This window comes from Arvicola amphibius, chromosome 6 (assembly GCF_903992535.2).
Source record: "Arvicola amphibius chromosome 6, mArvAmp1.2, whole genome shotgun sequence".
In the NCBI taxonomy this organism is placed as follows: Eukaryota; Metazoa; Chordata; class Mammalia; order Rodentia; family Cricetidae; genus Arvicola; species Arvicola amphibius.
In genome coordinates this window covers 29524262-29551678 of record NC_052052.2, presented here as the reverse complement: position 1 = coordinate 29551678, position 27417 = coordinate 29524262, and the positions used below count along the sequence as shown (strand labels likewise).

The following is a 27417-nucleotide window of genomic DNA, read 5'->3' as shown; positions in this document are numbered from 1 at the left end:
GGTCAACAGTTTACTTTCATCAGAAAACTGCTTTATTCAGATTTAAGTATTTCAACAGAAACTTCAAAACCATAATGAGACTTTGATAAATTACATATGCTTAGAAATAAAGAGAGGGTTGGACAGAGAGCTCATCAATTAAGAGCACCTGACGCTCTTGCAGAGAATGCAGGTTCAGTTCCCAGTTTACAACTCTAATTATAGGGAATCCTGTACTCTCTTCTGGCATCTGAGGGCACAAGGCATGCATGTGGTTCACATACTTACATGTAGGCGAAACATGCATGCTTATAAAATAAAAACAAATCTTAAATAAAAAGGAATGTCTGAAGGCAGGAGTGGTGATGCACGCCTTTAATCCCAGTACTTGGGAGGCAGAGGCAGCACTTGTGAGCTCAAAGCCATCATGAATTCCAGGCCAGCCAGGTCTCTGTAGACAGATATTTCTCAAAAATAAATATACAATTTTTTTTAAAAAAGGCTTAACGGTCAAAATATATGTATGTGAAGCCTGGGGAGATAGTTCAGTGGTATAACCCTTGCTCAGTATGGGCAAAACCCCTAAGTTCCATCTCAAGTCTGTCTGTGTGTTGGGGGAGGGGGTAAAAGCCAGTTACATATTATAAAGATTAAAAGATACATAATGTAAGCTATTTAACTATCTAAAGCCAGGCAATGGTAGCACATGTGTAGTCTTGCCACTCAAGAGGCTGTTAGAACTGTTACTAGTTCAAGTCCTGGGGCCACATAATGAGTATGAGGCCAGCTAGGATGCACAGCAAGAGCCAGTCTCAAAAGCAACACAAAAGACAAAACCTTAAACAGACATCTCCGTTTCGGGCAAGAGAGATGGTTCAGTAACAGAGTACTCTTGCTTCTGCAAAGGGACAGAATTCTGTTTCTAACACCCATGTCTAGAAGCTAACAACAGCTTTGTTCCTCCAGCTTCAGGGGACCTTATATCCTATACTGGTCTCTGCATGCATGTGCACATACCTGAGCACACACAAATACAGACCCAGGCATACATGAACAGCACATGCGCAAGCTCACCAGTTTGAAAAGATGCTTAGTTGTTTAAAAATACTTGCTGATCTTGCAGATTTGGAGCCCAGCACGCAAGTCAGGCTCACAAGTGCCTGCAACTCTAACTCCAAAGAATCTGATGCCCTCTTGTGGACTTGAGGGTGCCTCCACATATGCGGCATAGTCAAAGATAAACACATACATCACCCCCCAAGACAGAGCTTCTCTGTGTATGTGCATAAATCTTTGTAAAAATCAGCTGTGCCTGCCTTTAATCCCAGGACTTGGGAAGCAGAGGAAGGCTGATCTCTCAGAGTCTAGGCAAGCCAGAGCTGTGATAGTGAGATCTTGTCCCAAAACCAACCAACCAAACAAACACAGAAACAACCAACAAAGTAAACCCCACCACTCATAAGACTGAAGTAGGTGGACCACTATGAGTTGGAGGCCAGTCTAGTGTACAACCTAGCAAGATCTTGTTTCCAGAAATAAAGGAACACCCTCCCCAAAAGCAGAAAAGGGGAGCAGGAGATATGGCATGGTGTTTAGAGCACTTGCTATTCCTGCAGAGGAGTTGGGTATGATTTCTAGCACCCGGTACATGGTGGCTGACAACTGCCTGTAACTCCAGTTTTAAGGGATCTGACAACTTCTTCAGGCCTCTGCGGGCACTGAATGCACTGTTGTACACACAGACTTGCAGATAAAACACCCATACACATAAAAGCAAATAAATGCATATTTTTTAAAAGTGAATCAAGCAGGTGATATAGCTTAGTTGGTAACACACTTGCCTACTGTATATGAGGCCAAGTTCTATTCCCAGTTCTGAAAACAATGAAATATTACACAACTATAATCTGAGCACCGAGGCTGAGGAAGGATCATCTGAAGTCTGAGGCTAGCCTGGGCTACAAAGTGAACTTAAAGCTATCTACAGTGTATGTCCCCTCATAAAACAAACACAAATGTATTTCCTATGTGTATTTCCAATGGTGAAGTGATGAGGAATCTTCATATCATCTAATATATAAATATTTATTTTAAAAATTAGGAAATTTATGAGGTTGAAAGGATGGCTCAGTGGTTAAGAGCACCAGCTTTCTGCCAGAGAACTCAGGTTCAATTCCCAGCACCCACATGACACTCACAAAGCTCCAGTTCCATGGGATCCAACACCCTCATACAGACATGCATGCAGGAAAAACACCAATGCACATAAAATAAACTTTTTTTAAAAGGGAATTTTAGTTTATGTACAGTAGGAAAAACAATTTGGGACAGATTTATGTATTAAACAAGAATTTTAAACAGTGTCCACTTCTATTTGGGTATTTAAAACTACAAAAGAAAACTGAAGAACTAAGGAAAGACCACATCATAACAATGACTATTCGACAGCACTGGTCTTTGTGGCCTTTTTTAACTTCCCTACAAAATTAAGCTAAATAAAATATCTTGGTCTTTTCCCACGCGCAGGGTCACAACTCTGTAATACATGACATACAAGACCAGGGTATGTCATAGTCCAGTTGTGGGAGAACAGCCATGTAAATACTCCACCATAGCAAAATGTTCAGTATACAAAGTTCATGTTCAGAAATGCTGGTGCAGGCAAAGGCTAGCCTAGCAACAGAAAATGTGTTAAATGTCAGGATTAACTGCCTGCCTTTATTTCTAAAGCAGGAGAGTAACCCTACACTGTTGTGCACAGTGTTCAAAATGGCCCCTTCTCACTTGCTGGGCGACTCTACTAGAACTGCTGGGCACCCACAGTGCCCACACTCCTGTTCCCACGCTTTGACATCCCCACCCGTCTCCAAACTGTGTGCAGCTGGGATTAATGACACAGCTTCTAAGAATGAAGGCATGGTGAATGTTACATGGTTTTTGTTCTAAATTATTATTAGGATTTTTAAATGTTTTTGAAGAAAATTTCCTCAGAATAAAAAAATATTCTAGGTGATAGAGCTATGTAGTTCACATTTCAAATACTATCTTTCTTGATAACAAATTCAAGAATGACATTCTTTTAGGAATATGTATACAATATTCTGTCTGTGTGTATGCCTGAAGGCCAGAAGAGGGCACCAGATCTCATTACAGATGGTTGTGAGCCACCATGTGGTTGCTGGGAATTGAACTCAGGACCTTTGGAAGAGCAGGCAATGCTCTTAACCTCTGAGCCATCTCTCCAGCCCCATTTTCTAGGAATAAACTTAGGGTATGTGCTAGAAAAGCCATGTGACTTCGAGACAGGGTTTCTCTGTGTAGCCCTGGCTGTCCTGGAACTTGTTCTGTAGGTCAGGCTGACCTCAAACTCAACAGAAATCCAAATGCCTCTGCCTCCCAAGAACTGGGATTAAAGGCATGCGCCACCACTGCCCAGGTGTTATGTGACTGTTTATTGTGATTATTTCAACCCTTTATGTATTTTTTTAATCGTGCTATCCCTCTTATCAAAAATGTCGCTTAGACTTTGCCTTTTGAAATGGGTTCTCACTATGTAGGCAGGCTCTCCTCAAGCTCACGGCCACCCCTTCCCTCAGACTCCCAAATTCTGGTATGACAGCTATGAGTCACGACTCCAGCCTTAAAATACTTTCCAAAACAAGAACCAAAGGCTCTCCATCTTAAACACACAAAAGCCCTGAGCATAACAAAATAACCTTTCTTGTATAGATGATCTGAGATTAAGTTTTTCTTAAACTTGCTGTTTTGTGCGGTGATTGTATCTAATTTCAGTTTAGCTCCACCCCATAAAAAGGAAGAAAAGTTTTTTGTTTGTAATTAGATTCTATTTCTCTTTGAATTGCTTAGAAGAAGCTATTAAATAAAGTGTTAAGTAAATAAGATTTTCTTTCTTTTTTGGCATAGACAAAAAAGGAAATCCCTATTAATCCCTTCCTGCTTCCAGAGAACAGCATTAATCCTAGAGCCAGCTACAGTTAGATTCATGTGAACAGTGGCTGTGTGAAGAAGTGGGGGGAGACCACTGTAAAATAAAAGTTGTGTCAGAACACTAAAAAACTGAGGGAGGTGGCTGGGGGGTGGTTTAGCGTGTGAGGTGCTTGATGTCCAAGAATGGAGACCTGAATTGGATCTGCAGCACCCATAAAAGGACTGGGTATGGTGGTGAACACTTAGCATCCCAGTACTAGGAAGCGGGAGACAGCAGGGGCCCTGAGGCTTCCTGGCTATCCAGTCAGCCCAATCAGAAAGTGGGTTTACTGAGAGAAAGCCCTCTGAGCACATGGACATAAACACACATGCAAATGGGAAAAAGTCTGAAGCTGGGTGTGGGTGTAATGTCTCAAATTATAATCCTAGCACTTGGGAGGCAGAGGCAGTAGAAGTGCCTTATGTATTTGGGGCTAGCCTGGGCTACAGAATAAGATCCTATCACAAATAACCCAAAGGGGGAAAACAAACAAGGAAAAACTCCCACAGTAAATGTGTGGGTTTACATTTGAAAATACTTAGAATCTTGGGTCATACATGAGGACCTGAGCTGGAATTCCCCAAACTCATGCAAGGCAGACATAACAGAGTATTAGTCTGCAGTCCTGGGGCTTCTGTTCCAAGACACCAGGAAGAGACAGGAGGAATCCTATACATTTCCAGGCCAGTCAGCCTGACATATGCAGCAGCATACAGAGATCTGTCTCAGACAAAGTGGAAGGTGAAAACCTATGCCCAAGACTGCTTTCTAATCTCCACAGGTCTGACACAGCCAGTGGCTACACATACAGAAACATCTCTCCCCCTAACAGACACATATACCACAGAATCCATAAAATTCTATATAGGATTTTATTAACTTTTGAAATCAAAGTCTAGATATAGCCAGGCATGATGGTACATACCTTTAATTCTAGCACTTAGGAGACTGAGGCAGGAGGATCTCTACAAGTTTGAAGCCACCATGGTCTATACACAGTGAATTTCAGAGCAGCCAGGGCTTACCACTAATCAGATGTTCACTGAGAAGACACATGTAATTTAGCAGTTTCCTGCCCATCAAATTTATCCTTCTGGTCTAAATGATCTAATACAATTAGAATTAAGGGGTTATGGATATATTTGTTTCTATTTTTAATAACTAAGCAATCACAGGCAAACAAAATACAAAGAAAATTAAATAAAAAATAATGCAGTGTCAGCAACATAGTACCAAGGTTGCAAATTAAATCGGCACTCAAAGAGATTTCCTTTTCTAATGCTAATTTTAGCTAGACTCCTAGATAATCTGATCTTTTCATTAATGGGTTTCCAAATAAGAACAAGTCAGCACCAGAAGAAATTAATAAAAGTTAAGGGAAAATAATATAATGTCTATCTATTCCATAGTGACATAATGCTGTCTCTGAGGAAGAAGACATCTATGGTAACAGGACAACCAAGAGGAAGGAGCACCTTACTTTCCTTGACTACATTAAACCAATTGCATTTTTAGTTAAATGACTTCATTAGTAATCAAGATTTTATTTACATGCTAAGACTTAAATCTGCCCCAAACCTTAAATACTATGCCATGCACTAACAAACGTATAACAAAGTATATACGAACTAAATGTACTTACCAAGAACAATACACACTGGCCGTTTGCAGCTGCTGGGTAAGGTAAGTCGTACAAAGAATAAACGCTGTGTTATCCTGGCCCTCCGACTCCAGATTACATATGATGTCTAGTACTTCCTTACAGTCCACCTTTGCAATCTATCAAAAACGAGATAACTAAGTTAAAAAGAAAATGGTGATGTTTTTTTCTGTAAAATTTGTTAGGTAAAAGGGAAACTTTTCTGTAATATTTTCTATTTTGGTAATTTCTTTGATAACTGGCAAGACAAGTGTTAGAGGCACAGTAACTACTGACTAATATCTGAGCAGTATGGCACGAATGCTTTATTTGTCAAATTACTAAAATAAGAAAGAAATAGGCATTTGGAAGGAAGCTCCACTCTGTTCGTCATTAATATGGACTTAAACACTCTGCGGTCTTAGAGTATTCATGAGCACTGCTACCACATAAGTGAGCCACATTATACATACCAGCTGTCATTTTCATCCTTTCCCCTCAAACTCCCAGTCCTGGGCACACTCAACCATCACCCCACAACTGAGCTACACCCCCCATTTTTTAGTAGGAATAAGTATGTCTACTGAATACACTGAAAGGGGCAGAAGGTTGGAGAGTATCAAGAGCACTGCCCTCCACTCCTCCTTTTGAAATAGGTCTCATTAAGTTGCGCCCAAAAAGGCCTCAAACTCATGATCCTAAAAGCTCCTTAGCAGCACACCGCTGCATCCTGTCTTGTCTCTTCCTTATGAACTCCTCATCCTAACTTTACTCAGGCTACACTGCAGGTAAGACACGGAGTTACCTGTTCAGTGTTCTGTCTTTCTGTGTGTGAGTCAACTGCCCCAAATATTACAAACCTATACTTTCCAGAGTTCTGAAATCAGATCCTCTTTTAAAATGTTATTTATTTATTGCTGTGCATACATGCACACACACCTATATAAGCATATCATCACTCAAGTGGAAGTTTGGGGACAATTCTCGGGCGCACATTCCCCTCCACCAACTTGGGATCCAGGATCATACTCAGGTTGTCAGGCCTGCATACATGTATCTCTATGTGTTGAGCTGTTTTGCTGGCCCTCTGAAAAAGTTAGTCTTATTCATTCCCGCCTCCCTCCCCTCAACCCAATCTGTTTTCATGTTTGTTTTTTGATAGGGTCTCATCATGCAGCTTTGGTAGGCTTGAATCCACAGAGAGCCACCAGCTTCTGCCTCACAAAGTGCTAGGTTTAAAGGCGTGCACCACCAACCACACCCAGCTTTGCTCTAAGAGTTGTATCTGTTCAAACTTTTGCCCCTAAATCTCACATAGTCAACAAACTGGGATTACAAAATTGTGCCACCATGCTTGTTTTGTTTTTTAAATGGGTTCTGGGTTCCAAATGGTTTTCATTCTTGTACAGCAAGCACTTTACCAATTCAGTTGTTTCTACAACCTTCTTTTTAAAAGCTTTTTTATTTTTGATACAACCTGTAGCCCAGGTTGGCCCGGAATTCACTATGTAGCCCAGGCTAACTTGAATAAACAGCAATCCTAACCCTTGAGCTTCCCAAGTACTGGGATTACCTGCATGAACCATCTAGGTGGAATCTTCTTTTTAAAATTAATTAATTAATTAAGTATACAGTATTCTCGGTATTGTCTGCATGTATGCCTGCAGGCCAGAAGAGGACACCAGACCCCATTACAGATGGTTGTGAGCCACCATGTGGTTGTTGGGAACTGAACTCAGGACCTTTGGAAGGGCAGGCAATGCTCTTAACCACTGAGCTATCTCTCCAGCCCCCTAGGTGGATTCTTAAAAATTATGTTTGGATCTGCAGTGAATCCTCCAGTTCAATGAAAGAACAACCATAGAAGGCAACCCACAGAAGTGAGCCTAGAAGTGAAGTACAGACTTGTATCAAGCCCTAGGAAAACGTCTCTTCAAAACTGCCCCATGGTAGCTCAATTACCTAGCAGGCACGAGGCCCTGGGTTAAAAACTATTTAGAGGAACTCTACTTATAAAACATTAAATAGGTAAGTCTTCAATTCTTCACAACTTTTTTATCTTAGTGTATTTCTTGAGTATACTTATTTCCCCATATGACCATATGGAAAAAATATTACTAAGATTGCAATTTTAGCTGGGCAGTGGTGGAGCAAACCTTTAATCCCAGCACTTGGGAGCCAGAGGAGGGGAAATCCCAAAAGACTGTAATTTTAAAGTTAGGAGTAGTGGTGGTTCATGCCTTTAATCTGATCAGATGGCTCTCTGTGAGTTCAAGGATAGCCTGATCTACACAGCTTTTAAAGCCAACCACGGTGACATAGTTAAGACCCTGTCTCAAAAAATTAAGTAGAATTTTATAGACACACATACATATTTTTAAACATTTTCTATCAACTCCTTGTTCTGTTTTTGTTTTAATTTAATTTATATTTAATCTAAAGCTATACCTAGAATTTCTATGCTCCTGTTTACTTTTGTACTCCCAAACTGAATTCCCACTGGGTCCCGTTTAAAGTATTTGGTGTTTATCATTTATACTAGTGACGGTGCCAATCCCCAACAGAGTTAGTTAGCCTGGTGAGTAAATTAGATCCTGTTTATATTTCCTTGTCTCCATCAAGAGAAGAGGTAAGTAACTGCTACTGTGCCTACCAACCACAACACTCAGGAAATATGCAGTTAATTCACAGATCAACACTGAGCTACTACTTTTTCCAGGACCTCTGTTGGTAGGGCTTCTGTTTCCTTAAAAGTAATATAAGCATTTCACATTTGAAACATTGTCCTTGCAAAGGTTTGCCCTTTTAATAATGAAAGAAATATAGAAACATAGACTTGGGCCTTTGTTACTTTCATTGAAAAATCCATTCACACACAAATGGTGGAATGAGAAAATGGACTCCCGAAGTTGTCTTCTGACCTCTACACTGCGTACCAAGGAACATGCCAGGCATACAAATGCATGTGTGCGTGCGTGCGCGCGCGCGCGCACACACACACACACACACACACACACACACACACACAATAAATGAATAAGTAAATAAATACATGTAATCTAATAAATTTTAATTAGGGACTGGAGAGATATACCAGCAGTTGAGAGCATTAGCTGCTCTTTCAGAATACCCAAGTTCATCTCCCAGTACCCACATGGTGGCTCACAATCATTGTTAACTCCAGTTCCAGAGTGTTACAGTCTTTTCTGTCCTCCACGAGCACTGACATGCATGTGGTACACATACATGCACGCAGGCACTGCACTCATTTAAAAATATACATAAAAAATCTAAAAAACATTTTCATTAGTACCAATGATGACAACTCATTTAATTCTATACAAATGGTTTCAACTTTGAACTCCAGATTCCAAAGTATTCTGTTTTTTAGATCTTCAGTTCCTAATTTGCCTAACTATGCACCAGCAATGAATTCTGGTTTTCACATAACTCAGTCAATTAATCTTAATTGTGTTTGGCAAAATGGTCCCCAGCAGAGGTTTCTCATTACACACACCCATTACTAGGATACCCACAGGTGCCAACATACAAAGAACTTTTATTCCCAGCTGTTGCTCAGGTTAATTTAACTCTTCTCCTGAAAGCTGGAAGAGTAAAAACTATGCTGTATTAGAACATATGCTGACTAAAAACACCAATTACTGAACATGCAGCAAGTCATCATTAGTTTCCAAACTTGACTGCAAAATAAAGCATCACTAGATAAAAATCAGAGCTTCTTTTAAAATAATTTTGTGTGACAATAAATTTAACAAATTAGTCCACGTTACAAGAAATACTTAAAACTACTTATCTGCATATTTGCTTAATGTGTATGAAACCCTTGGATCCAATTCTCAACATTAAAGAGGGGCAGGGAGAGACACTGCTATTCTCTATCTACCTATTGAACATCTATCACACAGTAGAAAAATCACCAAGGAGCCAGCTGAACTACCTTTTAGTTTGACTTCAGACTATCATTAGCATAATACCTGTAGGGCTTTGGGGACATTAACATATTGGCTTCAATTTCATCACTGGTAGAGTATAGAAGACTAATTGTAGTCATGGAGACTGTCATCTAATGCTGGTGACAAATATCAGTATTTTAAGAGTATAAACGTTTTTGGAAAAAGGGGACAAACAATACTTGCAGCCTTTAGCAAACAAGTTTCTGCTGTAAGCATCCTACCACTATAGCACAAAAGCAGCTAGAGACAGGCAAGAGCCAAGAGTAACTGCATCAAAAAACTCAAAAACTGAGATGGAAATGTTGGTGCATGCCTATAGTAATTGTATTTAGGAGGCCGAGAAACGAAAGAGTTTGAAGTCAGCCTAGATTACACAACATTATCTGTTCAACGCTATCTGAAGTAAGCAAACACAAAACAGATACAATCACATGCCATATAAAGTTTAATCAGACTGCATATGATAGTATCTGCTAAACAGCCTATGTGTGTGTGTGGGGGGGGGTAGTAGGTTAATGCTGTCCAGATTATGTAACTACACTGCAATGCTGGCACAAAGATGAAACTGCCTAATGACACATTTTTCATACATATCCTTTCATCAAGCAGTCTGCCATTCCAGAAACACTGTAGAGCAGCAGCAAACCCGTTTCCCACAGCAGTTCCCGGCAAACTCAGCAACTAGCAAAAGGAACCAATAAAGTAATTCCAGGAAAAATCCCATTTACTTACTTGGTTTGAGGAGCTTAGCATAGCAGTTATAACCTAGTTCCTTAATTTGTTATTAGTAAACCAGGAAAGATCACAGCTCAAGCGAAGCTGACAGCTAAGTGTATAATCTTGAACAAGTGCACAGTCCAAGGTTCAAATGCGGCACCATTACAACAGCCACCCACAACTGACTCTTCTGGACCTTCCTGGCTCCTCCACTCCTGTCATCTCAGCGAGCAGCAGCACAGGGCCAGCACCTTCACCTCTCAAATCTTTATGTGCCTCTTTTGGGTATATGCAGGCACACGGAAGGCTAGAGAACAATCCCCCAGTGTCACTCACTCATCAAATACCACCTTTTTTCTGTGACTGGTTCTAGCCTGGCCCGGAACTTGCCCTGGCCGACCAACAAACTCCAGGAGCCCACCTATCTCCACTTCCTCAGTGCAAGAATTCTAAGTGAGCACTAACATCCATGTGGTGAGTAGTGACACTATGACGAAGGGTGGCCTTGTTGGAGGAAGTGTGCCATTGGGCTTTGAGGCTTCAGATACTCAATCCAGGTCCAGTGTCTCCCTCTCTTCCTGTTGCCGGTAGAACATTTGGCTCCTCCAGCACCATGTCTGCTGTGTGTTACCATGTTTCCCACCATGATGACAATGGACTAACCCTCTGAAACTATAAGCCAGCCCAATTAAATGTTTTCTTTATTAAAGAGTTGCCAAGGTGTCTCTAAACAGCAATAAAAATCCTAAGACAAACATTTAAAAAACAAAAAACTGTTCTGAAGACTTAATTCATATCCTCAGCCTTCACCAAATGAATCCCTTCCCCAGTTGTATCCCTAATCTAAGGAGGGTGTCTCTTTAAGAAGGCCACACTGGTCTCAAACTCCAGAGTGCTAGGATTATAGGTGTGCACTACCACATACTATTATTCTGAGTATCTTGAAGTCATATCTGTATATTACCCCCTATTTCTGCCCTGTGAATGCTGTTGTTTTTCACAATCTCTTGTCATAACCCCAATATACTACTCTTTTTCTAAATTTCCCCTAAAATATCATGATAGCTACCATAACTTGTTTAAACCTCATCCAAACTAAACTTAAATCATTAATTTCTGAAGACCTGCTTTCCCCAAACCAACAGATCTTACTTCTCACAAGACCTTAGCACACATGCTCTGGCTCACCCAGGTGTTTTCTAGTGAGTTCCTGAAAGCACAAGTTATGCTATGTCTTGTACCAGCCAGTTGTTCTTAACACAGCTATCCACCAATCTACCCTTACTTTAAGGTCCGACTCGGGAACCGGTTTTGTTAGAGGAGTTCTTAAATGGCATTTGCATGGATAGTTTCCATAGCTACTTTTGTTCTGAGCACAGCAGTAGCCTAATAGTTAGCATCTGGCAAACGTGCTATATCCTCTTCTGCATTTGCCAATGCTTTTACAATGCTAGAATCAAAGTAGGTTTAAATTATGATCAAGGTTAAAGAAATGCTATAGAATGAGGAGGAATCAAATCCAAGGTTAGACTTTTTGCTAGTTTCTGAGTTCTTCTGGCAAGTTTCAAATATAGAGATTAATGGCTGTTTCTTAATTTTAAGAAAATATTACACACAAAATATTACAGTTAATATCAGGTCCTGAACTTATCCAATAGTGTAAACACACACACACACACTCTCTCTCTCTCTCTCAAACAATTGTATGTTTTAAAAAAAAGCAGACGAACTCAGATGAGGTCAATTATCTCTACGTATATGGCAATATTACCCTTTCCTCTATTTCCTTAAGACAGTTTCTTGTTATACAGCCCAAACTGGCATCTTGTCTTCTTAATAGTACTGCACACTAGACCCAAAGAATTCTTATTATAAAGTCTATATTTGTAGTGTCTATGGTATGTCAGAATTGATTCTCTATTAAATGTGTGCATGTACAGGTCGGAGAACAACTTTGGGTGTCATCCTCATGAGCACGACCAACCTCTTTTGAGACTGGGTCTCTCATGGCTCAGTAACTCACACACACACACACACACACACACACACACACACACAAATAAATTCTTCAAAAACATTTTAAAGATTGGGGGTCAGGGAGGCCCATACAAGACAGCACTTACAAAAAAAGTCAGCACCTTAAAAGTTGCAGCGGGAAGTATGAAAAGACAGATGGTGTTGAAGTAGTTAGGCCTTTGATTTCTTTATGACCATATTGCCCAATTAATTAAAACATGTAAAAAGTCATTGAGTCAATCTTTATTTTGGAAAACTACACTCAGGTGCCCACAGCACCAAACAGCTGTTACATCTTTGTATGCTATCTGGGACAGTCTAGGGAACCACATCTCAAAACAACGATGACCAAAACTCTCTCACTATCCGCATACTACACACCAGACAATCTCCCCAGATACAAGAGACTAGGAAATATGTTAATAGGTTACACTGTCCCCACTAGGATACTGCTAAGCAACATCCCAGGATATAGAGCATGTAAATGCTAACAATAACAACAAAGACCAGAAAGTCGGTAGGAAGGTTGATGGGAGTCAGGATGGAAGGACAGGCTATGGGAGTCACTTTAAATTTCAATAACGTAGTTGACAAGCTTCTCCCAACAGAGCCATAAGACATGAGTCACTGATGTGGAAGTTCCCTCTGTATGCTGTGAAAATGTTTTATTACCATTGTTTTAATAAAGAAGCTGCATTAGCCTATGGCAGGGCAGAATATAACAAGATGGGAAAACCAAGCAGAGATAGAAGAGGAAAGAAGGCAGAGTCAGGCAGACACCATGTAGCTGCTCAAGAAGCAAGAGATAACAAACCACGAGATGATGTGGGATGTCCTTCTGTATAAGTGTTGTTTTTACAGGTTGGTGAATAAAGCTGTTTTGGCCAATGGCTTAGCAGAGTAAAACCAGGCAGGAAATCTGAGCAGAGATAGAGATAGAGAGTAGGTGGAGTTGAGGACTTGCCATGTAGCTACTGAAGGAGAAATATGCCAGAACATTACCAGTAAGCCACAGCCTCGTGGTGATATACAGATTAATAGAAATACGTTAATTTAAGATGTAAGAGCTAGCTAGGAATGTGCCTAAGCCATTGGCCAAACAGTGTAGTAATTAATACAGTTTCTGTGTGACTGATTATTCAGTTCTGGACAGGCGGGAAACAAAAATGTGTCTTGGATTACAAGTCACAGGACGGTTTAGCCACTTCAGATTAACTACTGACCCAGACACTGGTACAGGAGTCAAACAAAGAGAAGCTGGTTTGACAGCACCGCATTATAGCAAGTATTTACTGAAAATAGAGTAGAAGAGGGAATATGGGGTATTACTTTATTTAAAATTTCTTTGTAATTTGTGTGTATGCAGCCTTGAGCACATGTGGAGATTAGAAGACAACTTTTATGAGTTGGTTCTCCTTCCCACCACAGTATTGGGTAGGCAAGTGCCTCTGCCCACCAGTTACCTGGTGGACCATCTAAGCAGTCTCTCAGGCATTGCCTCACATAGCACCGTGATGGGTAATATGGGACAAGAAGGTAAACCATGCAGGGTGACTTGCAAGCACAAAGCTCTACGACAAGATGACACTGGCTTGCTTTTAAACTGGAGAGACAAGGTAGCTTAAGAGCAGTGAGCATTGAGTTGTGCAAAATAGTCAGAAAAATAGACCATGGCCTTCAAATAGAATAAAGGTTTCTGTATTTATTATGAGGAAAATGGAAAATTATTGGACAGTTCTAAACAGAAAATTGCCTTACCTAAATGCTAAAGAAATTTCCTGGCTACTTCTGCATAGTAAAATGCAGAGGCCATGAGTGAACTGCACACAACAGTTCAGAATTTCTCATCTCCATCCTTGCCTCCCTCTCCAATTCCCCACATGCTATCGGAAATGAACTATCAGATATAGAGCAACAAGATCAATAAATATATTATTGTTATTATTACTATTATACAGGCTCTCATGCATACCAAGCTATCCTCAAACCTGCTGAAGAAGAGAATGATCTTAAATCTATCTTTCTGCCTTAGCCTCGCCCTAGCGAGAGGATAACAGGTATGTACCACTATGGCTGGTTTTGTGGTACTCAGTACTAAACCAAAGGCTGAACTACACTCTAAGTCCCATCACCTTATATTTTCAATATAGTGTTACTAACAGTATCCCTAACTTGGTTTAAACTCCAGCATTATTAACGAGTTTAACTTTATAGTATCCAACATATTTCTTAATTGAAACCTCCCTTATCAACAAAAGGGAGCTTTGTCAGAGAGGTGAAATTTGATAAAGTATATAGCATGCCTCATCTACAAGGAGCTATGTATTCATTGAGTCTTTCCACCTTCAATATGGAGAGCCTCCATATATAAATCAAAGACAACTGACTTCACTCACTGGTTTACTTCTAGCTATACTGAGGATCAGTCCAGAGGCCTTGGTCAATACTAGGCAAATGCTTAACACTGAACTATACTTTCTCCCTTTTCCGATTTAAAAGCAAGCTCAAGACAAGTTATGGTGACATGCCTCTGCAATCCCCTCACTAGGGATGTGGAGGCCAGAGTATTGTGAACTGGTAGCCAGGATGAGCTACAATGAACTCCAAAGACCGGCCTGGGCAACAGTAATAACCTGTCTCAAAACTCAAACTAAACTAAAGCTCAGAAAGTCATAAAGACAATCAAGGTCCTAATAGTAATATCAGAAACTTAGTTATGGGCATGTTAAATCTGAGCTACTAATTATATAAGCTGGAGGGCTAGGTTTAGAGAAGACTGTGGTAGAGAAAAGACATTTGGGATTCGGAGCACAATTGGTATCTAAAACCAAAAGAAGTTCAGAAAAAAGAAAGACTCAACAGGGTACTGCAGCACTTAACCAAGGGAAAGCACAGCCAAACTGAGAAAGGACAATCACTAAGAGTTAGAAAGCCAAAGTGTATAGACCTGAAGAAGACAAGTAAAAACCCCAGGAGTAAAAGTCAAGAAGACAGCCGGGTGGTGGTGGCGCACACCTTTGATCCCAGCACTTGGGAGGCAGAGGCAGGCAGATCTCTGTGAGTTTGAAGTCAGCCTGGTCTACAAGAACTAGTTCCAGGACAGGTTCCAAAGCTAGAGAAACCCTGTCTCGAAAACCAAAACAAACCAAAGTCAAGGAGACAGACTAGTGAGGGGAGGAAAAAAAAAAGAAAACCTCAAAAAGCACCACTTATTCATTCAGTGATGTGACTGGCTGGGACTCAAATGTCATATTAGACTGTCATAGTCAGGGCTGGGAGTGGTAGCCCATGTCTTTAATACTAGTACTGGGGAGGCAGAGGCAGGTGGATCTTTGTTGAATTCCAAGTTGGCAGGGGCTACATAGAGAGATGTTGTTTCAAAAAGGGAAATGGAAAAGTCATAGCTGGATGGAGTATCAGGAGAATCACAAGTTCAAGGCGCGGGAGAGGTGGTACTAGGGAATATAGCTAGTTCAATTGGTAGAGTGTTGCCTAGCATATACAAAGCCCTGTGTTTGACCTCCATCAGTTCTGAGTAAAACTGGGTTTGGTAGAACACACCTGTGACCCTAGCACTGAAGTTGGAGGCAGGAAAACTAAGAGTTCAAGGCCAACCCAGGCTATATGAAACTCAGTCAGGGAGATTGGGGGTGGAGAGACTGAGAAAGAATGAACATAAATGTCCAAATAGGAGAAAAATATTCTACAGCGAATTCACACTGAAGATATAAGGTGATGGGACTTAGAGTGTAGTTCAGTTTGTACCATGTTCGCCTAGCATGAAGCTTTTGGTTCAGTACTGAGTACCACAAAACCAGCCATAGTGGTACATATCTGTTATCCTCTCGCTAGGGTGAGGTTGAGTAAGCTGGGCAAGAAATTAGATTGTCACTGTAAGAGGAAGTGGGCACAAAAGATTTCTAATAGAATAGAGAAGGACTATCAGATTATCCACCAGGATGGCGAAGAGTAGATGAGCTCTGGTACACAAGAAGTTAGTCCGAAGAAGTATTCTATCTCTAATAATAAAAGAGGTGTGTATTCATAGTTACAGAGATGAACAGACATTCAGAAGGCGCTTACAGAAAAATCTCTTCAAAGTACCTCAGTTTCTTCAGAATAGGAGAAGCTCCTCACCAACAGGTTTCAGAGAGAGAGAGAGAGAGATTTCCTAAGACAGTGGAGTAGTAAGCAGACTATGGTACATATAGTACAACTGATAGAAAGGGGAATTAGGAGGCAGGCTTTTCTCAACATGGCTGACCCTGTGGGTGCTGGTAAATCTAACAGAGGAGGTAAAGACACAATTAAGGACAAGGACAACAGAGGACATGAGGAGCACACGCCACCAACAGCAACTGACTACCAGGAAGCAGAGCATGGAGAGGGTTAGACGATGGGGATGAGGCAGGATGAAAACGTGAACAACACATGCCGGCTGGTGCTGGCAAAGTCCATAAATAAAGAGAATGAAGTGAGGAGAACAGGAGAGAGGTAAAACTTGGAATCTGATCTTTGAGATACCTACATTTATCAAGCAACTTTAGGGGCTGGAGAGATGGTTCAACGGTTAAGAACACTGGCTGCTCTTCTAGAGGATTGGTGTTCAATTCTGAGCATCCACATGACAACCCACAACTGTCTGTAACCCTACTTCCAGGGGACCCAACACCCTCACAGCAAGGCACATAAAATAAAAAAGAAAGAAAGGAAGGAAGGAAGGAAGGAAGGAAGGAAGGAAGGAAGGAAGGAAGGAAGGAAGGAAGGAAGAAGAGAAACTTTAGGGCAGGGCTGGCAGCTGGCTCAGCAGGGAAAGGCACCTGCCACACAATCCTATGATCTGAGCTCCCTGGAACCCAGGTGAAGGAAAGAATTAACGCCAAAATTGGCATCCACACGAGTGTAATGGCATAAATGCTCACAAAAATATATCACACACACACACACAATTATAAACAAAGAAAAGATGCTTCAGTGTAGAAATAAGAATTCATGGGTCAAATCTGAACTGGCAGCAGAGTAAAGGCAAACAATGAAGTAAAGCCTAAGCATTCCTATTTTTTTTTCTGTGTGATTTATTAAAAATTTGGAGCCGGGCGATGGTGGCGCACGCCTTTAATCCCAGCACTCGGGAGGCAGAGACAGGCGGATCTCTGTGAGTTCGAGACCAGCCTGGTCTACAAGAGCTAGTTCCAGGACAGGCTCTAAAGCCACAGAGAAACCCTGTCTCGAAAAACAAAAAAGCAAAAAAAAAAAAAAAAAAACCAAATAAAAATTTGGAGAGAACTAATTAGAAATTATCTAAGGAAACTGATTCAGATTTCATTAAAAATGATGCAACATAAAATAGCTTTTAAAGACTCAACCATGTATATTTACATTATGTTCCATGGTATCCTATTTGACCAGTTAATTATTATTAAAGCACAATTCACAGAATTGAACTTAGAATTCTGCATTTGTGTGTCACAGAGGTAAACACACAAAGTGCTAAACTGAAACTAAGTCCCACTCTCCTTGGATTATTTCTCCACCTATTTTTTATTAATTGCCCAAATTCAGTAAGAACAGTACTGTAAGAAGAAAAGCTGCTTTCACATCTGAAGATTCCAGAATAGACCATCACTCAAACACCTGCAAACACCATTTGTACATTCTTAGTCCCCTTCTATAGAAAACCATCCAACACCCATAACTAACTTCACATTTAATCTGAAGAACAGTTAAACATATAGCTAAAGCACGATTTTTCGGAGCCTGAAAGATGAATCCTGGCTTTCACCCTGACAAGAGGAAACAAATGATGCAGCGTCTGCAGCAAGACTGAAGAGTTACCTCATGTACTCACCTCCTGGATGGCCTCTTCGCTGGGAAGCATGGAACATAAGCATGTGACATAGGCTTGCTGAAAACATGACACCTGGGAAAGTTCTTTAGACTCTGCACACAGTTTTGATAAAGCAGTGGCTTGGGGGATGCAGTTAGATTTCAACAAATGTTTGATTCGCATTTGTAGAAAGGAAGGTCCTTCTTGTGCAATCAATTTGTTAACTAGAAAAAAGGAAAAATGCAATAGTATGACAATATACCACATGCCAGAGTGGTGATGACACCTCTCATCTTTCTTCGTTGCTTTTGTCTTTTTTCCTCTGAGACAGTCTGATGGAGCTCAGGCTGGCCTTAAGCTCACTACACAGCTGAGGATGACCTTTGACTCCTGATTCTCCTTCCTACCTGCCTCCACCTCCAATTTGCCTGTTACTAAACTGTGAGTTGCTATAAATGAGTATTTATTCTAGTCTCTAGACTCCTCTAACAGAAGCAAGAGGAAAATAAAGCTAACAATTTCTATAGTTTTATTCTAAACAAACTTAGTAATTAAACTTCCAATTTTTTAAATTATTTAATCATCTCCCCCCTCACTTTCTGATAAGTCCAGTAAAGAAAAGTAAAATCAACCATAAGAGTAAATAAATTCAAGAAAATGCAATAACTGACCTACACAATATTAACAACTATCAATTGGACGAGTATGAGGTGCCAAGTTTTAAGCTAAATGTTCTCATATACCTCATTTATTCTTCACACCACCACCAAGGCAAGTAATGTCCACAGATTAAGGTTAGAAACATTAACATTCAGAAAAGTTAGGTAACTTGCCAAGGATTCCAAAGCCAGTGGTGCTGTTTCCTCTAAACCAGGCATTTCTCAAAGTGTGTTCCACCGACCAAAAGACCTGAGAGATAGTCCTAGAAAAAAAAAGGATTCCTTGGTCAAATCTTTGAACAGTCCTGCAATGACTAAACTGTTCATGTGTATTTAGTCCATTGTTTCCCAAGCTGATTTGACCAGAGAACCCTTTTGTGAATATTAGTCCTTGTAAAATACATATCCCTGGCTTAGTACACACTTTGGAAAATGCTGCTCGGAGCACTAACTTACAGCGCTCAGCCAAGACCTCAACTTTGCGAAGCACTCAAGTCTCTGACATTACTTAGTGTCACCTAAAGAACAGAGGCTGAAATGCAACATTCAAGCTAAAAGACAGCTTTAGGTGGTTAACCCAAGACACTGTTTCTCAGACTTGATAATGCTTTCTAAGACACCCAGGGAGCTTATTTAAATGTAGATTCTGATTCAATATGTCTGAAGATGGGACTCTTTAGAAATATTTTGTTTTTGATACAAGGTCTGTATATCCCTGGCTAGCCTGGGCCCTGGGCTCAGAGATTCACTTGCCTTTGTTAAGATTAAAAGCAAGTGCCATCATTTCTTTCTAACTCCCCTCTGTTGAAGTCCCCCTGGTTTTTAAATTACTTTTTAAAGGTAATTTAAAAATAAGGAAACTCACTATCTATATATGTATAAACAGTGTGCATATACACACGCAGCTAAAATCATTGTACAAGCCAAGCATGGTGGTGCATGCGAATAATACTAGCATGGGAGCCGAATCAAGGCCAACACTTCCAGGAAAGCCTTCATGCACTATAGGGCAAAGCTTTTTTTTCTTCTTCTTTTCTTTCTTTTTCTTTTTTTGAGACAGGGCTTCACTATGCAGCCCCAGGTGGCTCAGGAGCTTGCTATGTAGACCTAGCTAGCTGGTGTTATACTCACAGAGATGCAGTTGACTCTGTCTCAGATTTATATATTTACATGCATACTATATGAGTATCTGAAAGTTAGAGCTGGGAGCCACCATGTATAAGCTGGGAAGCAAACCTAAGTAAGTCCTCTTTGAGAGCAACAAATGCGCTTAACCACTGAGCCATCTCTCCAGACTGCAAAATTCATTTTTGTTTTTTTTTTTAAGCAAGAAACAAACAAAATTCTCTTATTTTGACATCAGTGCTCTAGTTTCCCTCCCAGAGAAACAACTGTTTTCAACTTTTTCTGTACTTTCCAGAAATGATCCCTTTCTTGACGAACTAAGTATATGATCTAGTTTTTTCTACCCTTAGAATTGGCTTAGTATTGTTATCAACTGAATAAACCTCACTATAGTTCACCTTAAAGATCCCCTAACTGGTCCATTTACACATTGTTTCTAATCTTCAGCAGTCATCAATAATGATATAATTTACAAAGATGTGCACAGGTCACTTCACCAATGGGCATATTAAAAAAAAAAAACCCAAAACAAAAAAATAAATCAAAGCCCAAAAAGTGGAATTACCAGGTTGAAGGTTTTGTTCAATAGTTCTGGCCCATATGCCAAACGATTCTCCAGAATTTGTACCTATATTAAACTACTTCAGAATTCCAATTCTGGAGACTTTAGATTTAGCAGGCAGAACTTGGATTTTAGTATATATTTTTGGCTTTAAAGTCTATAAAATGCAGCCCAAGTCAAAAGTCATGGAGGAAAAATATCACATTTACCCCCTTAGCCCTTTCTATTTTAGAGTCATAGTCATTAAAATCCACAAAATAATTCATAACCATAGCTTCCCCATCAATAGTTCTTTATTTTCAGTAATATTATGTCAATTATTCAAAGAACAAAACAACTATGTACCGTTCTTCTGTGCTCCTCCTTTCCTCAGGGAACCACTAAGTTACTTGTCCCGACCTTGTGGTTCTTCAAAACTCTTTTCATTACTGCCCTGTCTCCTCCCATTCTGACCTAAATCAGACCCTGCGCCATCTGCCTTTCTAGGCTATGAACAGCTTAAGAATCTTATAGAAGGCAACACACTTGAAAACAAGAATGTTACCTTGAAGCCCAAAGCACCGTTAATTTTGCACACTACTTTCTACCTCTTAGTACACTAAGATTTCCCTGTAAATGTAGAATAAGGTGCTGTAATGTAAGGGGGGGGGAGTTAGAGTGTAGATTTCAAAATCAACATCTGAGAATTCAGCCTGACTCTGGCACAAATTCACTGACCACTCTGAAGTCCAAATTTTTCATCTACAAAATGTTAGTAAAAATTCATTTGCCTCGTGGGGATCACAGACTCATATATGAAACAAGGGTAGCAAAAATAAAGAAACAGCACAAAATCAAGCAAGGAATAAACAAGACAGCATCTGTGCTCTTCTGGTAACAAATACAATGTGATCCATACAATGTTGGGTTAACTTCTGTATTCTCTACAGAACTAAGCACCATGAACACAGCAATTAACCTTCATTCAGGTACTTTTAAAGTCACTTTTTAAAGATACTTTTAAAGATGGTTGAACCTACCTCAATAATTTTAACTACATGGTCTTGGACATGTGTGAGATATCAACACAGAGCAGGCTCTCTAAGTATCACTGTTGTTATTTCTAGGAGAAAAAATTGATCTACTCAATTCATTACAATGGTTAAGCAATTACTGTAACTTTCTCTTGTGTGTGTAGTGATGGTGGGGGAGGCTGAATCCATTGCTTCAAGTTTGCTAGGTAAGCAGTTCTATCACTGTGCTGTATCTCCAGACCCTCCTTTCAATTTTAACACAGCTCAGTCTTAGGGGTCCCAGGTTCAATTCCCACGGAAGCTCATAACTGCCTATAACTCCAGTTCCAGGGGATCAGATGCCCTCACACAGATATATATGCAGACAAAAAAATACATAGAAATTTTTTTAAAAAAATCATAAAAAATATCATTTTAAGGGTTGGGAAGATGCTCACTGGATAAAAGCACTTGCTCTGCAGACATGAGGACTGGCGTTTGATAGCAGCACTCACATAAAAGGTGGGCATGTGTTAGTGACGGGCAGATCTCCAGAGCTCTGCTGGCCAGCCAGCACCACTGTTCTTCCAGTTTAATAACAAACCCTGCCTGTCTCAAGGCAAAGGTTTATCCACCTGCCTCCCTGCCTTTTAATGCTGGGATTAGTGTGCTCCACCATGCCTAGCTTCTTTTCCTTTCTTAAAAAGGTATCATATTTCTTAGTAAATTTGTCGATACATGTATTTGCTGAAAGGAAATGCAGGGGCTGGAAAGGCAGCTCAACAGTAAAGCATTTATCTCTTATGTCCAAGATATTAGGTTTATGCCTGGCAATGACAAATGAGGACTGTGTGAATCATGTGTTTCAATACTTAACAAAAACTCTACACATGCTGTGGCACACATATACACAAATAAATTAGTAAGTAAAAAAAATCAGAAAAATAAAAGTGTGACTGGGAGTGTAGCTTAGTAAGTAGGGAGAGCACTTGCCAATTATGGGCAAGGCCTGGGTTTGCTCCCTAGCCACAGGTGCCGAGGAGGAAAAAGAAAGTTACTGACAGTGTGATACTTTACCTACCTATACTTTATCATCTGAAAACAATCACATTTAAGGTTTAATTTAAAAGCAGTTCTTAAGGCTGGAGAGGTGCTCAGTGGCTAGCACACATCCTGCTCTTCCAGAGGACCAAAGTCAGATTCCCAGAATTCACTTCAGATGGTTCACAACTGGAACTCTAGCTCCGGGTGAATCCAATGACTTGGGTCTCCTTGAGCACTGTACTTTCATGCACACACCCACACAGACATATCCATCTATATGTAAATTTTTCAAAAGAAAAAACTCCCCCTGAAACTTTAAAAAACAAAATAAAAGGAGCTCTTAGCTAGGCAATGTGCTACAGGCTTGTAATTTGAACACTTGGGAAGCTGATCAAAAACCCAAGGCTGCTGGGCAGTGGTGGTGCACGCCTTTAATCCCAGCACTTGGGAACCATAGGCAGGTGGATCTCTGAGTTTGAGGCTAGCCTGGTCTACAGAGTGAGTTTCAGGAAAGCCAGAGCTACAGAGAATCCTTGTCTTTAAAAACAAAAACAAAAAGCCAAAAAAAATTTTTTTTATTGTAAAACAAAATGCTGTACTGTGGCAGTCAGCCCCAATCTCAAGCCCTTCAGAATTCCTCCCAGTCTTGACTGCAGCAGGCCACTGTGAATGGTGACAGCGTGAGAACACAACATTCTAGAATATATACCACCATTAAGTACTATATGACCTCTAACAGCTTATTGACACTAAACGTGTTTTGCTAGTCTCCATTTGTCTGCGTTTAAAAAGGGAGATTATTTTTTTCCAAACAAGTCATCAAAGGACACAGCCAATAGAAAATCTGAACACCTTAGGGCTGGTAAGATGGCCTGGCAAACCGAGGCAAGACCCCCAGAGTGAAAAGGTGGAAGGAGGAACCTAGTTCAGAGAGCTGTCCTCCGAACTCCACACATATGCCACAGCACGTGTACCCACCCAACTCTATGTCAGAGAGCGAGAAAAACCCTTGTGTACGTTTCTTACTATATAAAAAGGCCTAAACAACACAAACACACTAGTCACACCTAATGCAATGTTAGCTAACTGGGAGATTCTGAGATGTTGTTACCCTAGAAATGTAACACTTCCCTTTTAATCTCAGAAACTGTGTATGAGCATCATTAGTCAACGTGACAGCTTGAAATAGGAAAACAAGTGCAAAGGCATACTCACAACACTAGAAGTCTAAGGATTCTTATGGAAAAAGTTAAGGATCCAACAGGAATCATTATTTTGTTCGAGGCAGGTTCTCATCCTGACAGGCTGGTCTCCACAGTGCTATCTGACAGAGAATCTCCATCTCAAGAGGGGATTGCAGTGTGGGCCACCACACAACACACACAACTATTAGTAACTATTTTTTATTACTCAAAATGAAACAAAACAAAACACCCCAGGCACAAAATTTAAATGGCACCAGGCAGTGCAGCTCTTGGGAGGCAGAGGCGGGTGGATCTCTGTGAGTTCAAGGACAGCCTGGTCTACAAGAGCTAGTTCCACAACAGGCTCCAAAGCTACATAGAACCAAACAAACAAACAAATTCATAACCAATTTCAGTTCTCTTAGAACCTGATATGGTCAATAAAGTTTTAAGACTTACCCTCCTCTGTTTCTACTGGCTGTTGAGAGAGAATTTTAAGAAGAACAGGGTTTTTCCATACTCCTTCTTTTGTAACATGAACCAGTATTTGTAGATTATTATTCCCAAATTCCAACAATGCATCATGTGACTCCTAAAATAAAAGCAACGTATTTAAAAGAGAAGCTAGTAACAAAGCTTTGCCTTCCCAATCTAGTTAAGTATCAAAAAACTGAAAAGGGTTTAAGAGAAAGAGATGAAGGGAGTGTTTGTGGAAGTTTGTACTTTTCTACTGGGATATTTTGAACCAAAATACGTTTAAAATGTTTTTGTGAATTTCCCTCATGCAAAATTCTTATTACAAACAATTTATGTCTGAATTGAATATCTGAAATGTCCTAGTAATTAAGATGGTCAGACATAATAATCTTGGCAGTAGCAGACATAATTTTAAGACCACTGACACAGCATTCATTTAAATGCCTGCTCGGTATTCATACAGACAAGCATACTCTTGCAAACAAAAATTATTACTGTATGGCAATAACTGATGAATAGCGGGGGTGGGGGTGATAGTGCATGTTACATAAACATCCTACTGCTGAACTTCAACCCCAGCCCTGATTTCCAACTATTTGAATTCCTGTTAAACTATTATTGAAAAACAGTAGCTCTATACAAAATGTTATAAGGTCTTGGTTATTAGTGGATTTCAAAAAAATTTAACTGTTATTATGTATGTTAGCATATACCTTTAATCTCAAATTTGAGATCAAATTTGACAGGAACATTTGGAGTTCTAGGCCAGCCAGGGACACATAGTGAAATCCAGTCTCAAAAAAGAAAGAAAGAGGGGAGGGGAGAGGGAGGGGGAGAGGCGAGACGGAGAGGGAAAGAAAAGGAAAGAAAAAAAAGAAAAGAAAAGAAAGATGTCCAAGTTGGTAAGGAGAAAGTGATACAGATTCCAAAACCAGTGAAAAGGCAGGAAGATCAAGAGTTCAAGGTCAACCTGGCTACACAAACCTTATCTCAGGAAAAAAAAGTGTGTGTTTGTAATAATGGTTCACTAATACCAATAGTCATTCTGTAATTGTTTAATAGCATTTTAGCATTTTTAGCACAGCAATTTTCCTTTAACGGCTTGACAGATCTTCAGACTTCTTTCTCTTGAAAACAGGACAGATATTTACTCTGCAATGAAGACAAGGAATCTAGGTGACAATTTCAGAATTTCCCGTCAGGTCACTGGACCTATATTGTCTTCTACAACACACTGGCAGGAAACATTTCACCACTGGGATAAACAGCAACTGAAATGTACATTATCTGAATACCTTCTCCTTCCTGCCATCTCTCTAAAGCTGATAGGCTGTCACTGATACCCAGGACTTGTAGGCTTAAATTTAAATCATCCTCAGCCTCCAAAGGAACTCCATGGTCAGGGGTTGGCACATTGACTAATTTACTTTTTCATCTGTTTAACTCAGAATATACTTCATTCAGAGCAACTTTTGTTGCCAGTAGGTATTTGATTAATTACATTAAAGGTAATTTAAAACTGTAAACTTATGTTTCTTCCAAGTTAAACATGTTTTATTTATTCGGGGAATAACTGCAAAAGAGTTCTCATGCAGGACAGAAGACAGCATATCATTCTAAAGCTTGAACTCAGCAGGCCTGGCAGAAAAAAAGCACTCTCACCTACTGAGCTAGCCTGCCAGCAGTTTTCAAGTACAAATGTCACACTTTGAATCTATAAATCTAAAATGTCATAATTAAGTTTCATACCATTAAAACAAGTAGAAGATATTTAGTCAAATAGTGCAGAGAAGCATCCCATGTGGTTAACCACATAGAATAAGCATCATGCTCATAATAAAAACAAACCCAAGAACAAGCTGCATGGCTATCACAGAAGCATTGTGTATTGTATGTTCAAGGCTAGCCTGGGCTAAAAAGTGAGTTCTTGTACATCCTAGATGACATGCACAGATACTATCTCAAAAAACAACACCACAAAAAATCAAAATTCCTTTTCAGGCTGGAAATACAGCTTAGTGTACAAATGCTCACATAACATGAGCAAGATCACATAATCTCCAGCAAGAACATGTGGCTCAGCTGGACACAGTGCTGCATGCCTGTAATTCCAGCACTCAGGAGGCTGGAGTAGGACTGTGACAAGGTTGTGGCCAGTATGGGCTAAAGATTGTGTTCAAGGACACTCTGGGTCTTGGATTTCAGCTAAACCAGGGCCACAGTGTGATCATTTCACACAAACAAACCCCAAACAAAAGCAGAAATCAACATACTACACAGGAAAGATGACTCTGAAGGCCGTTTGTATATATGAGAAGTCAGGACCACATTACAGGGTTTAAAATAGGCCAGAAATATGACAAAGAATTTTATTCTCCCCAAGGAGAAAAATATTACAATCACTTCATTTCTTAATATGCACCCCAGAGGAAATAAAATTCCTATACTCTGAAGTGTGTTTTAAATATGTGAATCTTTACCTGCACATATAAAACAGGCCCAAGTTACTTTAAAATGTGTGCCCTAGATAATAATCAAGTTTAATAAAGGTTCTGAGTCTGAAGGTGGGTGTTACTCTGGGCAAGCTAAGTTTCCTGTATGTGCCTCCTTGTTTGTAAATGGGGACTCAATCTTCACATTATAAAGTTTACTTGATTAAGGAACATATAAGATTTAAAATAAAGTACAAAGCAGTGACCCTTAACTAGTGACAATAATTAAATGACAATTATTTGATGTCCGTCCATCCGTCTCCCCCCCCCCCGTGTGTGTGTGTGTGTGTGTGTGTGTGTGTGTGTAAGGCAGGTGTGTGCACACAGAGGTCAATGTTGTTCCTTAGACATTTTACCAATTTCTTTTGTTCAAGAGGCCTGAAGCTTTGCCAAACAGGCTAGGCAGACACGAGCTCTAAGGGCTCTTCGTTTCTGTTTCCCATCTCGCCGTTGGAAATTTAGGGTCAGGGTTCTGGGAATACAAACTCAGGTTCTCAAGCTTGCAAGGCAGGCATTTTACTGGTTAAAGCATCTCTCCAGTTCCTACGTGTATTTTTAAAATACCTTCTCAGCTTCTACCCTAATGGATAATTTGACACCTGCTGCTGGGCAAGACACTCGCCATTTTCTAATCTGTCCCCCCATAAGAGCCTGAGTGGTCCCCTGTGCGTAGAATGTATGGCACAAGTTTGACTGATTTAGAGATATATACTGACTGGCAAGACAGAAGGGTATTATGAAC

General features: G+C 40.1%; 1 protein-coding gene across 2 annotated transcripts in view; it reads right to left on the bottom strand.

Annotated features, from left to right (window-relative positions):
* Rlf (RLF zinc finger) overlaps window positions 1-27417 on the bottom strand; it is a 66320-nt gene that overhangs the window by 9759 nt on the left and 29144 nt on the right. Inside the window, exons 1-4 of one of the 2 annotated variants that reach the window (XM_038335210.1) lie at window positions 24166-24300; window positions 18974-19062; window positions 18162-18364; window positions 5610-5746 (exon numbers count right to left, since the gene is read on the bottom strand). In XM_038335210.1, coding sequence (XP_038191138.1) covers window positions 5610-5746; window positions 18162-18323 — 299 coding nt within the window. In that variant the 5' untranslated portion in view covers window positions 18324-18364; window positions 18974-19062; window positions 24166-24300. Of the gene's footprint in view, window positions 1-5609; window positions 5747-18161; window positions 18365-18973; window positions 19063-24165; window positions 24301-27417 lie in introns of those variants that run through there. The other variant, XM_038335208.1, reaches the window with a different exon arrangement.